Source organism: Ipomoea triloba, chromosome 1, assembly GCF_003576645.1.
Source record: "Ipomoea triloba cultivar NCNSP0323 chromosome 1, ASM357664v1".
Classification (NCBI taxonomy): Eukaryota; Viridiplantae; Streptophyta; class Magnoliopsida; order Solanales; family Convolvulaceae; genus Ipomoea; species Ipomoea triloba.
In genome coordinates, this window is record NC_044916.1 from 11,145,551 (window position 1) to 11,160,092 (window position 14,542).

The 14,542-nt window shown below is 44.6% G+C and overlaps 1 protein-coding gene across 1 annotated transcript; it reads right to left on the reverse strand.

Annotated features, from left to right (window-relative positions):
* Window positions 1–10,009: 10,009 nt before the first annotated feature.
* On the reverse strand, window positions 10,010–11,251 carry LOC116028896. The gene has a single exon (XM_031270782.1). The coding sequence runs from the start codon at window positions 11,249–11,251 to the stop codon at window positions 10,010–10,012; it is 1,242 nt and encodes a 413-aa protein (XP_031126642.1).
* Between the last annotated feature and the right edge of the window lie 3,291 nt (window positions 11,252–14,542).

Consider the following 14,542-nt stretch of genomic DNA (forward strand, 5'->3'; position numbering starts at 1 on the left):
GTGTAGCCTGAGGTTCCCCCTGGGCTTGTGCCCTGTCCTCGAAGGGTACTTGTATAACTGACGGTTCCACCTCTTGAACCCGGGTGACAGCAACAGTTTTGGCTTTCCTAGCCCTCTTTGGCAGATGAACCCTTTGTATCAGTACATCGAGAGGTTCATCATCAGAATTCTTTTCCTCGGTTTGGGCTTTCCTTTTGCCCCTTCCTTTTGGCTGTGAGGGAGAAGGTGCAGCCTTAACACCTTTAGTTTTGGGGACTAGAGATTTCGTCCTACCCATATAGGTATTTCGATGAATCTCTTTTCCCTCCCTCAGTTCGAAGCCCTTCAGGCTTAAGAGAAATTGCACAACAAAGCCGAAACCAACCTTTTTACTGATCGACAGGTTGGCGTTGGAGACTGAGCGCATCACTTGCTGTTGGAGGAAGTTGAAGATAATATGTGCCCAGTCCAGCTTGTTGTTGTTCCAAATGGCATGGAGGATTTTGAGGAGGTCTAGACTAACCTCGTCAGTTCCGGACACCTTGCCGAGCACAAACTTCATGATTAGGTCGGCAGCGAGAGCAAACCTCTCCTTTAGGTGGTACTTGCGGAGGGCAGAGGATGCTCTGGGTGGTGCAGTCGCTAGTCGGATCTTCTCCCAGAAGGCTTGCTTGTCCAAGTCGTAATCCGATAGATGCTTGACTGCTTCCTCCGATGACGCGAAATCAAATGCCGCTCTGAGGTCACCTACAGATGTTGTGATGGGAAAATCATTAAAGCGGCTTTCGATTTTACCCTTCGTGACCTTGGCATTTGCGAACCATTCTGTGAAGTCGAGGGCGTGAATGGTTCGGTAGTCGTGCGTCATGTATTTCATCAGTCCTGCTTTCTCAAACTTCTTCAGGACTTTTTCCGCCATTTTTGGATTAGGGGAGTTGGTGATGAAGCCGTTTCTGTCAAGGATACTCCCCGCCTTGACTTGTTTGATCTGAGAGCGAATGTGTAGCAACTCCCTCTGATATGCGTCGGAAGATGAGGTTGATGTAGAGGATTCGGACGCCATTGATGAAGGTTAGATGTTTTGGAGGGAATGTGTACTGCGTTTAGGATTTGGGGATTTTGGGTAAACGGTTTTAGCTTGAATCCGGGTAAAGAAGAAGGATTTGGCTTTTATATCATGTGGATTCGGGTTGGATATATGGGTAGGGTTGAATATTTGATCCGAGGAAAGATACCGGTTAATTTCAAAGAAGTAAAAGGTCAGAAATACCCTTTATAACGGTTATGTATGTAATATATGGTAAGGGTATTTTGGTAAAGTATAATGCGGTTTTTGGATAGTGGGATATAATGAGATGTTTATACAGGCATGCTCCCATTAACCAAGATAATGCCCTTAAGTGCGGAAAACCGTCAGTAACCGATGACCACGTGGCTAGCATTAATATCCAAAGTTAGCCGTTTCCTCTCATATATTCGTTGAACTTATCGGATTCACCTCTCGAAGGTGAATTGTCTTCCACATGAGTTTAAGGATCTTCCCCCTGAGTGATTGATCCCTAAACCTCCTTATTCCTCCGTCTTGATCTGGTTAAGGATCTTCCCCCTGAGTGATTGATCCCTAACCCTCCTTATTCCTCCGTTCAGAGATATCAGTTTGTTATCTTTCGAAGTGACCTCTCGAACTACCCTTCTTCGAGACATAACGTATATAGACAAACTGATCGGGTGACCTCTCGAACTACCTTTCGAACACAGATTGCGAGAGAAACAAGTTTGATTCATCTAAAAGATATCACTTGGAACATATCCTTAAGTTCATTTAGTGATTTCCAGATACATTACATATGAATCAATATCCTATTAGATTCCCTAGAAACTTTTGTTTGGCCTTGGTCAGCCTAATAGGAATCTATCGTTAAAGCAGGAACTAGCCATCTAAAGTCCTATTTGTCTAATAACAGAACTAGGGGTGGCTATTCCCTTTTCTTGTTCTTCTCTCCGGAGCTGCTTACTATAGTTGGGAGTGACCATCTTCATCGCTAATCCTTTTAAGGTCTTTGGATTAGGTATGATCACCCCTTTGACTGCTGCTGACCTCAGAAAGTCCCATCTGGTCTTCCTCTCCATTTCCCTTGGTTCTCCATTTGGTTGAGGAAGGCCCTTTTCCAGAATGTGCAGCAGTAGGAGTCCCTCTTGTGCAGGACTCTTCTCCCGATTCCAGTATCCCATCGTTGTGGATCTCCTCGTATTTGGGGATCCATTCACCTTGGATGGGAATAGGATTCTTGCTTGGATTATCAGGAAGCTCCGTAATCTGTTCACCCTTCGTTGATTCTGGATAGTTTTCTCCTTGAAAATCTTTGGACTTGACTGCCGGTTTCTTTCCTCTATAAAAGAATGGAACATCATCTTTTCCTTTCTTTTTCTCCATGGGAAGTTGATGGTATGAACTTCTGAAAGAAACCCTCTTATTTATAGCCCAATAAGGTTATCACTTTTGAGTCACGGGATGCAATATGAATGACCATTCAATGCTTGTGTAACTCCAAAGCTGCCATAAAGTTGATGAAACCGCCCCTCACATGCGAAACAGTTCATGGCACTAAATACAAGAAGATAAGATTTGACCATTCATTCCAATTCTATCATTCCCAATTCTAACCTTAGTTGAGAGAATCTATTTTCACATAACGCTTTTGTGAAAATATCTGCTAGTTGCTCCTCCGTTGCAACATATTCCAAAGTAATGTCCTTCTTCTCAACATGGTCTCGGATGAAGTGATACTTAATATCAATATGCTTTGTTCTAGAATGTAACACTGGATTGTGGGTGATGGCAATAGCACTTGTATTGTCACACATGATCTTAACCTCCTTACACTCAACCCCATAATCCAGTAATTGTTGCTTCATCCATAAAATCTGAGCACAGCAACTTCCAGCTGCTACATACTCTGCCTCAGCGGTGCTTGTAGCTATTGAATGCTGTTTCTTGCTAAACCATGAGACAAGTCTTCCACCTAGAAACTGACATGTCCCTGATGTGCTTTTTCGATCTATCTTACAACCGGCAAAGTCCGCATCTGAATAACCCATAAGTTCGAAAGATCCACCTCTCGAATACCAAAGTCCAACACTTTGCGTACCTTTGAGATATCTAAGGATCTTTTTAGATGCATTTAAGTGACTTTCTTTAGGACTTGCCTGAAATCTAGCACATACACCTACTGCAAAGGATATATCTGGTCTACTAGCAGTTAAATAGAGAAGAGATCCGATGATACCTCGATAAGTAGTCTGATCGACCTCTCGACCTTCACTGTCGACATCGATACGTAGAGAGGTTCCCATGGGTACTTTGACTGAGGATTTCCCTTCTATATTGTATTTTCTGAGCAGATCCTTGGTGTATTTCTCCTGATTGATGAAGATACCTTCCTTAAGCTGTCTCACTTGTAATCCAAGGAAGTAGTTTAGTTCTCCCATCATGCTCATCTCGAACTTCCCTTTCATCAACCTGGAGAACTTCTCGCACAAGTCTGGATTGGTGCTTCCAAAAATGATATCGTCCACATAGATTTGCACCAATAAGATGTGATCCCCGTCCTTAATTCTAAACAATGTTTTGTCCACTAGGCCTTTGGTGAACCCACACTGAAGTAGAAAAGAGGATAAGGTATCATACCAAGCTCTCGGAGCTTGTTTTAAGCCGTAAAGTGCCTTCTTTAATTTGTATACTTTGTCAGCTCCCACGTCCTTCAAGAAACCCGGAGGTTGTTCAACGTACACCTCTTCTTCGAGAAGTCCGTTCAGAAAAGCGCTCTTGACATCCATTTGATACACCTTGAAGTCTTTGAAGGCGGCATATGCGAGAAAGATGCGTATGGCTTCGAGACGTGCCACTGGAGCGAAGGTTTCATCAAAATCTATTCCTTCCTCCTGACAATAGCCTTTGGCAACAAGTCTGGCCTTGTTCCTAACAATAACTCCATCCTCATTCATCTTGTTTCTGAAAACCCACTTTGTACCAATGACATTCTGATGATGAGGTCTCGGAACTAGTTCCCAAACATCGTTCCGTTCAAACTGATGAAGTTCCTCTTGCATGGCTTGCACCCAATCTGGATCACATAGAGCCTCTTCGATCACCTTAGGCTCTATTTGAGATAGAAAGCAAGCAAACATGCTTTCTCTGTATGCTGATCTGGTTCGAACTCTGTCACGTACATCTCCAATCACTTGATCAGCAGGGTGACTTCTCAGCCATCTTAGGTCGGGTTGTGGCTCCTCAGTTGATACTTCCGTTGAAGGTTGAGATGTGGGTTGAACATCTATGATCTGGATTTGATCAACTGAGTCAGGAGCTTTCTTCTTGGTAGACTCTTCATCATCTGATTCTGACTGGAGTTCCGCTACGTCTCGAACTATCGACTGCTTGTCTTCGAGAGGTAAGTTTGATCTCTCGATAGACTCTGGCTGATCTTCCTCAGCTGCTTCCGTTGTCTTTGATGGTTGATCTGTCGATGCCCTTTCATCAAAGGTAACATGTATGGACTCTTCAACCACCAAACTCCGCTTGTTGAAGACTCTGAATGCTTTGCTTGTCGATGAGTATCCCAGAAATACTCCATCATCTGCCTTTTCTTCAAAAGTTCTTCGTTGAGCCTTCCCATTGTTGTGGATATAGCATTTGCACCCGAATGTGTGGAAGTGGCTTACATTCGGTTTTCTTTCATTCCACAACTCATATGGAGTCTTTCCAACTCCTTTCACGATCAAGGACCGATTTTGGGTATAGCACGCTGTGTTGATTGCTTCTGCCCAAAATCCTTGTGATATGTTGGCTTGTGAGAGCATGGTCCTTGCGGCTTCTTTGAGAGTTCTGTTCCTTCTTTCAGCAACCCCGTTTTGTTGAGGCGTTCGAGCAGCTGACAGTTGATGATGAATCCCGTTCTCGTTGCAGTAGCTCTCGATTACTTGATTTATGAACTCTCCACCTTGATCTGACCGGATCTTTAGTATCGAGACATCCTTTTCAACTTGAACTTGCTTCAAGAGATTTGGCAGGGCAATTTTTGTCTCACTTTTCTTGGTTAAGAACACGGTCCATGTGAATCTTGTGTAGTCATCTACTACCACAAGAGTGTACTTCTTTCCCTTTATGCTGGGTGGATCCACTGGGCCAAATAAGTCCATGTGAAGAAGACTTAATGGTCTAGTGGATGATGTCTCGGCTTTGCTCTTGAAGGAGGATTTGATCTGTTTGCAACGTTGACATGCCTCACAAATTTTATCCTTTCGAAACGTCACTTTGGGCAGTCCTTCCACTAGGTTCCTCTTAGTAAGCTTGTTGATAGTCTTGAAGTTCAGATGACTAAGCTTACTATGCCAATCCCAGCATAAATCTTCCTTGCTCCTTGCTAGCATACATAGGGATGGTTTTGCAGACCTCCAATCCACTATGTACATGTTTCCTTTCCTTGCTGCTTCCAAGACGACTTCGAGAGATTCCTCGCTCATAATCTGGCATTTGCTTTTGGTGAAGATAACTTTGTAGCCCTTGTCACAGAACTGGCTTGTACTAAGGAGATTGAACTTGAGCCCTTCAACGTAGGATACTCCCTTAATAACCAGCTCATTCTTTTGAATTTCACCAACAGCTTTTGTGCGTCCCTTCTTCTCGTTGTCGCCAAATGTCACCAAGGGACCTTCGATAGGTTGGATGTTCTCTAGCAGTGTTAGATTTCCAGTCATATGTCTCGAACATCCACTGTCAATGAACCACACGTCCCTGGTGTCCTGCAAGGAAATTAAGCAAGTTTAGGTACCCAAACTTTGGGTCCTGGTGGGTTAGTGAGTTTAGGCATCCATTTATACCTTGTGCCCATTATTCCAGGCCTAGGCGCAATGTAGCCATTGTACGTTTGATAATTATAAGGAATGCTAGCAAAGGTTTTAGGCCTCTTTGGTGCATAAATCAACTTAGGTAGAGACTTTTCGACCGGCTTATGCACCATGCCTTTCATACGCTGTTTGGTCATGTGAAATTGCTGAAAGTGAGGTTTCTTCCAGAACTTGTGATTTGATGACCAATTCTCACTAGATGGATAGAGTCTTCCTTTCTCCATCCGTGAGTTCCTAACTATGTGGATCTCAGACCTTCCATATTTGCCTTGAGGCGCATTATATGGAGTGTAGCTCTTTTTGTACTTGGAATGGCCTTGCGAGAGATAGCAAGGTGATCTCTCGATATTGTTTACCCGGCCATTCTTCGTAGCTTTCCTATACTTTCCATTGCTGGTGTATAGGGACGGTTTATGAATAGCTACTCTGGTCTTTTCTGTTGGTCCTTTATGACCTTTATTTGGTTTGGGTTGAGATCCTCCATTTCTTGAAGTTCCCAAACCATTGGTCTGTTTATCTCTCGAGAGATGGTCTTGATGGAACCCTAGACCGGTTCTATCACTTGTAGGTCTGTGATCATTCACCATTTTCTCCATAGCTTTGGAGGAATTAGTGTATGATGCTATGACCTTTCGAAGATTAAGCTCTCTCATCTCTCGAGCTTTGCACTCTTCAGATAGTAGGATTACTTTGGCTTCTAACTCACTTACTTTGAGAGTCAGCTCCAAATTCTCTTTCGAGACGTTCTTAAGCATATCTCTTTCAGCAGTTAGCTTGCTGTTTTCATCCATCACTCTAGCATGAGTGCTATTGGCGATGTTAAGGTTCCTTCTGAGCGATTCCAACATCTCGAAGGGGTCCTCATCGCTTTTAAATGAAGAACAACGAGAGGTAGAAGTAGAGCAGCGAGATGTAGGAGTAGAGGTTACCTCGTTGTCAATGGCCATTAGGCATTGATTCTCCTCTTCCTCGGTGTATAAGCAGATGAGCCCCCTCTCATCCTCTGAGCTGCTGCTGCTTTCGCTGGAGCTCGACGTCTCGGACTCCTCGATTGTCCTCTCGAATTCTTCAGCAACAAGCGCCTTCCTGCGCTGATACGTCTTTGATGATCCTTTGAAGCCACCTTGTGTTGGCTTCTCCCTGGATTCCTCTATTCTCTTGGAATCCTTGCCTTCTTGGCCCTGATGCTTGCTTACTAGTGGGTAAGGGCATTCGGCCTTGAAATGTCCCGGTCTTCTACAGTTGTAGCATAGACCCTGATTTTCCTCCTCCGTCCTTCTGGATGGATATCTCTCATTTTTCCTTCTTGAGGAGGAAGGTGAACTTTTGTTGCTCTCCTGGTTCATCTTCATGTATTTCCTGAACTTTCTCACAAAGAGAGCAAACTGTTCGTCAGACATAACATTCATAGGATTAGAGTCTGACCTTGAAGATGTGGATGGTTGCTCAGCAACAAGTGCTACGTTTCGTCGATCCACAATGTCCTCATCTCTTGGGAACATCTCGAACTCGAAGGCTTTGAGATCCCGGAAGAGTTTGTCTGTTGTGGTTTCCTTCAGATCTCGGTGATCTCTCATCGTGATCACCTTTACTTCCCACTCCTTAGTGAGGCCACGTAAGACCTTCAGGTTCAGCTCCTTTTGTGGGATCTCCTTTTCAAGGTCACTGATCTCGGTTGTGAGCTTCATGAACCGAGACTCCATGCTGTCGATGCTCTCTCCTGGCTTCATCTTGAAGTCTTCGAACTTCTTCATGGCCACGGTGAGCTTGTTTTCCTTTTCCTGTTCGTCACCTTCACCAATTAACATCAAAGTATCCCATACCTCTTTTGCCGTTTTGCACTTCCTCACTTTTGGGAAGATGGTTTCGTCTATAGCTCTGAAGAGAATATCCTTGGCAATATTGTCCAGGTTGTTTCTCTTCCTATCATCACTGGTCCATTCTTCCCTAGGTTTTGGGATGTACTTTGGTGTTTCTTGGGTTTGAACTGCAGCAGTATTAACCATTAGGATCTTGACTGGTCCAGAAGTTATAACCTCGGCCATCTCATCATGGAGGGCTGATAAGTACGCAAGCATGCGTGTTTTCCAGTCGTCAAACCTGCTAAGATCAAAGAGAAGATGTCTCGACAACATGCTGTCCATATTGAAAAATTATCTCGTGCTTTGAAAATATTTAAGAAGATTTTTCAAAGAAGGATCTCTAGGCAATATAAACAAAGGTTTATATCGATCAGAGAACTTGCTCTGATACCAATTGTTGGTCCCAAGGGGATGGGGTACAAGTCTAGAGGGGGGGGGAAATAGACTTGTATAAGATTTTGCAAATCTTTTCGACCTCTCGTGTGTATTGAACTTAGGATGTTTAGGTTCGATACCTCACGAGGTGAAGACAAAGTTTTATGCGCAGCGGAAATGTTATCCCCTTTTAGTTAGCACGAGTTTGAGTTAGTTCGAGAGGTGTGTTTATATGCAGTGCAATCGAGAGGTTAGCGAGAGATAAAAACAGAAAGTAAATGCAAGAGAGATTTTTAAGTGGTTCGGCCAACCCGCCTACGTCCACTCTTCTTCCAGAAACTCCCTGGAAGGATTGCACTAAAAACTTCCCTTTTTAGTACAATATCGAGCGCTTGAGCTTTGATCACGAAGCCCGCCTCAAGCCTCAGGTTTTTCGCCCCGCTTCTTGTTACTCCACCTCTCGAGCACTTGACCTTTGATCACCAAGCCCGCGTCAAGCCTCAGGTTTCTTTCGCTCGGACAGCAGCCAGGTTACTCCACCTCTCTTGCTTAATCCAAAGCAAGGTGTTTTTGGTTGTCACAGTTGAATGTAACAGACTCCAATCTGACCACAAGCTATCGTTGAATCAACTTCGATGTAGAGCAGCTTCGGTCACCTTCTAGATGTATAACAGTTTAAGCTTTGTAACTCTCTTAAACACTAAGATGTGTTTTCTCGCTGTTTTGAATATCAGGATGATATTCCAAATTTAGCACTTGCACTTGAACGTTTTAGACAGACACTTCTTAAGAATTTCGAACCTCTTTTCTTTTTAACTCCTTTTTCTCTCTTTTCCCCTTTTTTCTTCCCCTTTTTTCTTCTGTGTCTTTACGTCCTTATATATGAGAGTAGAAGAATAGTTCCGTTGGAGGGAAAACTATTCCGTTTGAAATTGGTCTCCCACGCCGAACATGGGTCTTTGCACAATTTCAGCATTTTTCATGGAGTAGTGGTCTTGTAACTTGAGCCTTTTGTTTTGTAGTGAATATTCCATATTCCACTTTCTTGAGTTCATGCTTCACTTGCTTCTTTTGGATAAAGTTACTCTTTTTATGTTCCCATCATTCCTTGTTTGGGGAATCTGACCACTTCAGGATTGGTGCACTTCTTGACCGTTTGTGGTGGAGGTCTGACGTGTCATCCACTTCCGTCCATTTTGAAACCTCCCGCTCAGCACCTCTTCAATATTTTATCTCCATGATATTCTTCTTCTCCAAACTTAGAGTATTTTATCTGCACATGTTGACTAACATTCAGCCTCTTGGAGAAGTGCCGGTTTATCGAGACCATAAAAGATGTCTCGACCACTTGATGTTTCAATCCCATGTATCGAGAGGTCTATCTCTCGAATATTCTTTACGTCTCGAACTCGATAGGTATATCGAGAGGTCCTTACCTCTCGAACTTGGCTTGTGTCTCGAGACTTAGTTGATGTCTCGTAGACCCTTATTCCTCCAGAGTTGTCTCGTGCCTGCTTCTGATCTATCTGTTTGCTTACAACACGAAAACTTCTAAGTTGTTCAAACAAGTTTACCTTAAGCTTAAATATTTCCCGAGTTGAGCTCAAATTACCCGGTTGTATTTTCGCTCTTAGTTTACTTATCGAACTTACATTGTTTTGCCTATGTATCGAGACTTGGGGATTCTTACTTAACAGTTGGTATCATCAAAACCTATTACATGATGTTCCTAACAAGTCCCGATCAGTGAACACAATGGGTTCTTGCTTCGACCTCTTTTCGGGGTTCGACTCCTCCACCAGTCCGACGTTTAGGTTACGGGCCCAATTACGACGGTCCCCCGCGGTGTCCCCACCTTCCGAGCCTCCAAATATGACGTGGATGACCTACTTCCGAGCGGTTGTTGGTGGCTCCCTGTCTAGGTCGGGATCTTTGTCTTTCTTATCTTTATCTTTCTTGAAATACTTTCTCCACCCCCGCCGGCCTTTCTTCTTCTTTTCCGCGAACTGGGCCAATTCACCGGTCTGCAAGAGGTCTTCGATCAAGCCCTTGAGTACGTGGCACTCTTCGGTGTCGTGCCCCCGGTTGCGATGATATGCACAATATTTGTCCTTGTCCGGGCCATCTCTCGCCGAAGCAGGCAATTGGATTAGATGACAATTCTGAGCGAACTGTAGGACTTCGGCCACCGGTCTAGTCAACGGGGTGTAGATCGGGTTTCCGTCACGATCTTTTTGTCGCGGGTTGTTAGGGCGACGATCTCTCTGGCCTTGGTCCCTTCTCGGCCCCCCTGTCTCCATCATCCTCTTGGCCGAGTTCGCTTCCGTGGAAGTAGCGTGGGCGACCACCCTGCGCACAGCGTCCTCGTAACAGGTCGGCGGCCGGAGTATGAGATCTTGGTATAGATTTCCCGCTCTCAAAGAGTTTAGCAGCAGGTTTGTAGCGGTGACGTCGTCGACGGGCTCAATCTCAGCCATCTCCTTATTCCATCTCTCGATGAAGACGGAGAGCAGTTCACCATCCAACTGCTTGGCGTTTTCCAGATGGGAGAAATGCTTCTTGACAGTTTTGGACATGGCGAAGCGGTCGACGAATCTCTGTGCTAGATCTCGAAAATTCGAAATTGAACCTGGCTCCAAGGTACGGAACCACTCTGCTACTCGCCCGGTCAACGTCGAGTAAAACGCCCGGCACATTACGGCCTCGAACACCCCCATCATGAGCATGTTGCCGTAGTAGAGGTTCACATGCTGCTCGGGATCCGACCTGCCGGAGTACTCCTTATCCCCGGGAACACGTAGGTCGATTGGGTAAGGCTGACTCATGAGCTCCTGAGTAAAGGGCGTTCCGAGCAAATTACTTGCCCGGTCAATGGTTCGATCATCCCCTTGCTCCTGCTTCCATCGGTTGAATTCGGCCCGGACTTGGTCCAATATTCCCCGCGAGAGACCGGAGGAACGGGCTGGGTCACGGTGCCTACGGCGGCGGGAATCTGATGAACTGGCCTCACTCAAATCAGCTTCGCTCTCGGTCGGCAAGTGTAACGACCTGCGCCCTCTTTCCATCGGTGGGTCGATTCTGTCTAGAACGCTGACTCGCGGTTGCTCTTCCCGGTCTGCAGGTGGCATGGAGCCCGAGGCGCTCAGGCGAGAAAGCGCTGGGCGTCGTGTCGGGGTCGGCTCTTGTAACCTGGAGGATACCGGTCGTCTCTAAGACTAAGCCCTCCTCAGTGCGGGCGAGGGGGTGGCTGCAGCTTCTATTGTCATGGTCTTCGGGTGAGGGGCCTGAGGCTGGACTGGCGGCACCGGTTGAAACAGGAAAGATGGGGCGTACGGCTGCGGGTAAAACTGGGGAGAGTTGGTCCACCATTGCACGTTCGGGTCGAGCGGGTACGCTGGGTACTGATACGGTACCGGTCCGACCGGTATAGGAAACGCCTAAGGCGGGTGGATGACGTTGACCGGATCGGCTGGTGGAAGGTTTGTCATATTGTTTGGGTCGCCTCGGGAACTGAAGCGAGAGCGAAAATCAGAAGGTGCCTCCTGCTCTAGGTCGGCAGCGGCAAAATAGTCCATGTAAGGGTACATGGTTGGAAACCGAAGTCGGGCAGAACAGAGGTCGGCTTATCGTACTTCGGTCCCCACGGACGGCGCCAAAATGATATAGTAAAATATGGGTGGAACTATTGTATTTATACTGAATCGGGTACAAGAAGGAATACCCTATATGAAACCGAGCTACGTGGTAGTGGGTCAGAGGTTCCCGGTCTCTTTAGCTACTGTATTAGACGAAATAGCCAGAAGTCCTTCAGGCTGCATTAAATGCGCCTTTTATAGGGGCTCTAGCAATAGTTCCGGTCCAGCGGCATGTGGGACGCGTGGCGGTCATGCACCGGTCAATCCGTCGGCCCAATCTGTCAGCGGAGAAGTGCGCGGGTTTGAGGTCCTTGGTTCGAACCACCGCGAGGACCCATACCGAACCTAGTGTACAACGATGCCCGGTCAGGGTAGACCGGGAGGAAAGTCCCAAAGGGCCAAGAAAGTCTCTTGTCGTGGAACACAGCCCGGGAGGTCGAGATACGTAGACCGGGATTTTATCCCTATCAATATCTATAACCTATTTTAAATATATATGTATATATAAGGTATATATGTTATTTATGCACTATTTTCAGAACTATTAAGAAGAAAGGTTTTTAAAGAATATACCACCATTATTTTACAAAGGGGTCCAAAAAATTATATATTTTTGGAGGACAAGATTGGATTGCTGTCCCTTAGGAAGAAGTGATGAAAATCCAGTAGAAAGCATTCTGGATAATGATGATGGGAAAGTAGCTTGGTAGAAAAATCCTAGGTATACTTAGTGGTTGAGCTATTACTCGCTCGACCTAGAATCCTGGTTAAGGGTTTTGGTTTTATGACTTTTGGGTAGTCAAAGGTAGGCCAACACTACCTGTTAGAATAGCGAGAATATAGGAAAAATATATGGAGCGAATATAGGTATTGTATTGCTCAGAATTGCTTCCCTCCTCCATGAATGAAGGGTCTATTTATACATATTTTGGGCCTAGAACCCTACAAGGAATAAGAATCCTGAACTACCTCATACTGTGAATCCTTATTATATTATAACTAATAAGCCCTAATCCTACTAATATTACAGATGCTAACTCCAATCCTTATCGAACTCTTCAGTAGTTTTGCGTTGGGTCTCCTTCTTGGGCCTTCTCGATCCAGTTGCTCTCTTAGGCCCGGTCCATGTGCACACTTAAGGTAGCAATCTTGATTCCACTTGAGATTGATGAGATATAATGAGTTATAAGGGAGAAAAGTCTTCGGGACTCGATCTTCGTAGGGGTCATACACACATGGTGGTGACCTCATCATCCCTTCATGTATGATTATGATGAAAGTTTTCCTCCCGTATTATTACAAATATGATTATTTTCATATGATTGGGGTAAATAAGTTTTGAATGAACATAAATCTTACCTTAGTATATAGTTTGATAAGTGCCAAAGATAGCCATGTTTTGTGGGGTAATTAGGATGTATATTATGCTACAATTGAAGTCCTTTAGGCCTACAATGTGTTAGAATATCTCAATTTCATCAAATGTAGAGTTAAAGACTAATTGAGGTTGCGTTTGCCAAAAATAGCACAAACTGAAATTTTGCAGGGCATTCCGACGATAGTCAGGTAAAACGGGCATAATCGGAGCTAGGAATGTCCAATGAGGTGATTCAAGTTGCTATGGAACCACAACTTCAAGAGCTACAAGCTAAAAGAAGACAATAAAGGTCAATTTTGGGTCCACGTGTGGACATGGCGTGGAACAATTCTAATGCTGGTCCACGCCTAGGGTCCACGCGTGGAGCCCACGTGTATCCAACCTGAGCACGGAAAAATAAGTATTTAAAGGGTGTTTTTGGCTGAGGGATGAATCTAACATTTCCCTATTCATTTCCTCCCATTTTTAGATTAGTTTTTCTACCAATTTAGAGTTAGATTTAGGCTTTACTACTGATCCAAGATTGAAGATCAAAGACATTGAAGTTGTATTTCATTTTTAGCAGGTAAATTTCATTCCTAATCTAGTTTTCTATTTCAATTGTTTGGAATTTACATTCCTTGAATGCAATTAGGTTTTGTGATTTGTTTTGTTTTGATTCCTACAATGAATTGCTAGTTTAGATTGTGGAGTGGATGCTAAAATCTAGTTCTTGTGTTTGATTTGTTACAATTCTTCCAATTGATTCTAAGAAATGTTGATTAGGGTTCTTGTGTCATGTGTGGTTGAGGTTCATATTGATTTGTGCCTATTTAAGTCCTTAATAGGTAGCAAAGTTAGGGGAAGTATGATTGCGCGATAGCGGATCCACATGAGTCCGAATCAACCACATCCCCGCCCTTAATCTGAAAGGATGAGGCTCGGGAGGTCTGGTAGACCACGTGTTCGACAAAATGCCCCAACCGAATGAGGACTTGGGAGTCCGAGTGTGACGCCACTCGGTGATGGTGCCGTGGGCTCCCTTGATTGAGCCCGAGTCACATTGCCTAGTATCCCCGTAGTAGGTTCAAACACGAGGCCTAGATAGGTCATCCATCTCCTTGCCTTTCCTTAGTTGTTTTCCTTTGTTTTGCAATTGCCAATCTCTTGTTCTATGATTCTCTTGCTTTCAAGTGTTTCTTGTAACTCTTATCTCTTAACCTCCTAAATGCCAACACTTAATACGATTCCAATTTGTCATCCTTGAGAACACGACACTCGAGGAAATTATTCCTCGTTTTACCACCTACATTCACCTCCCACTAAACCACAACATCATATTCCCAAAAAACCATTCACTGTACACCAAAATCACTTAGGATCGTTAGCCCTCACTATGTACTTCATAATCATTGATGATGAGAGGA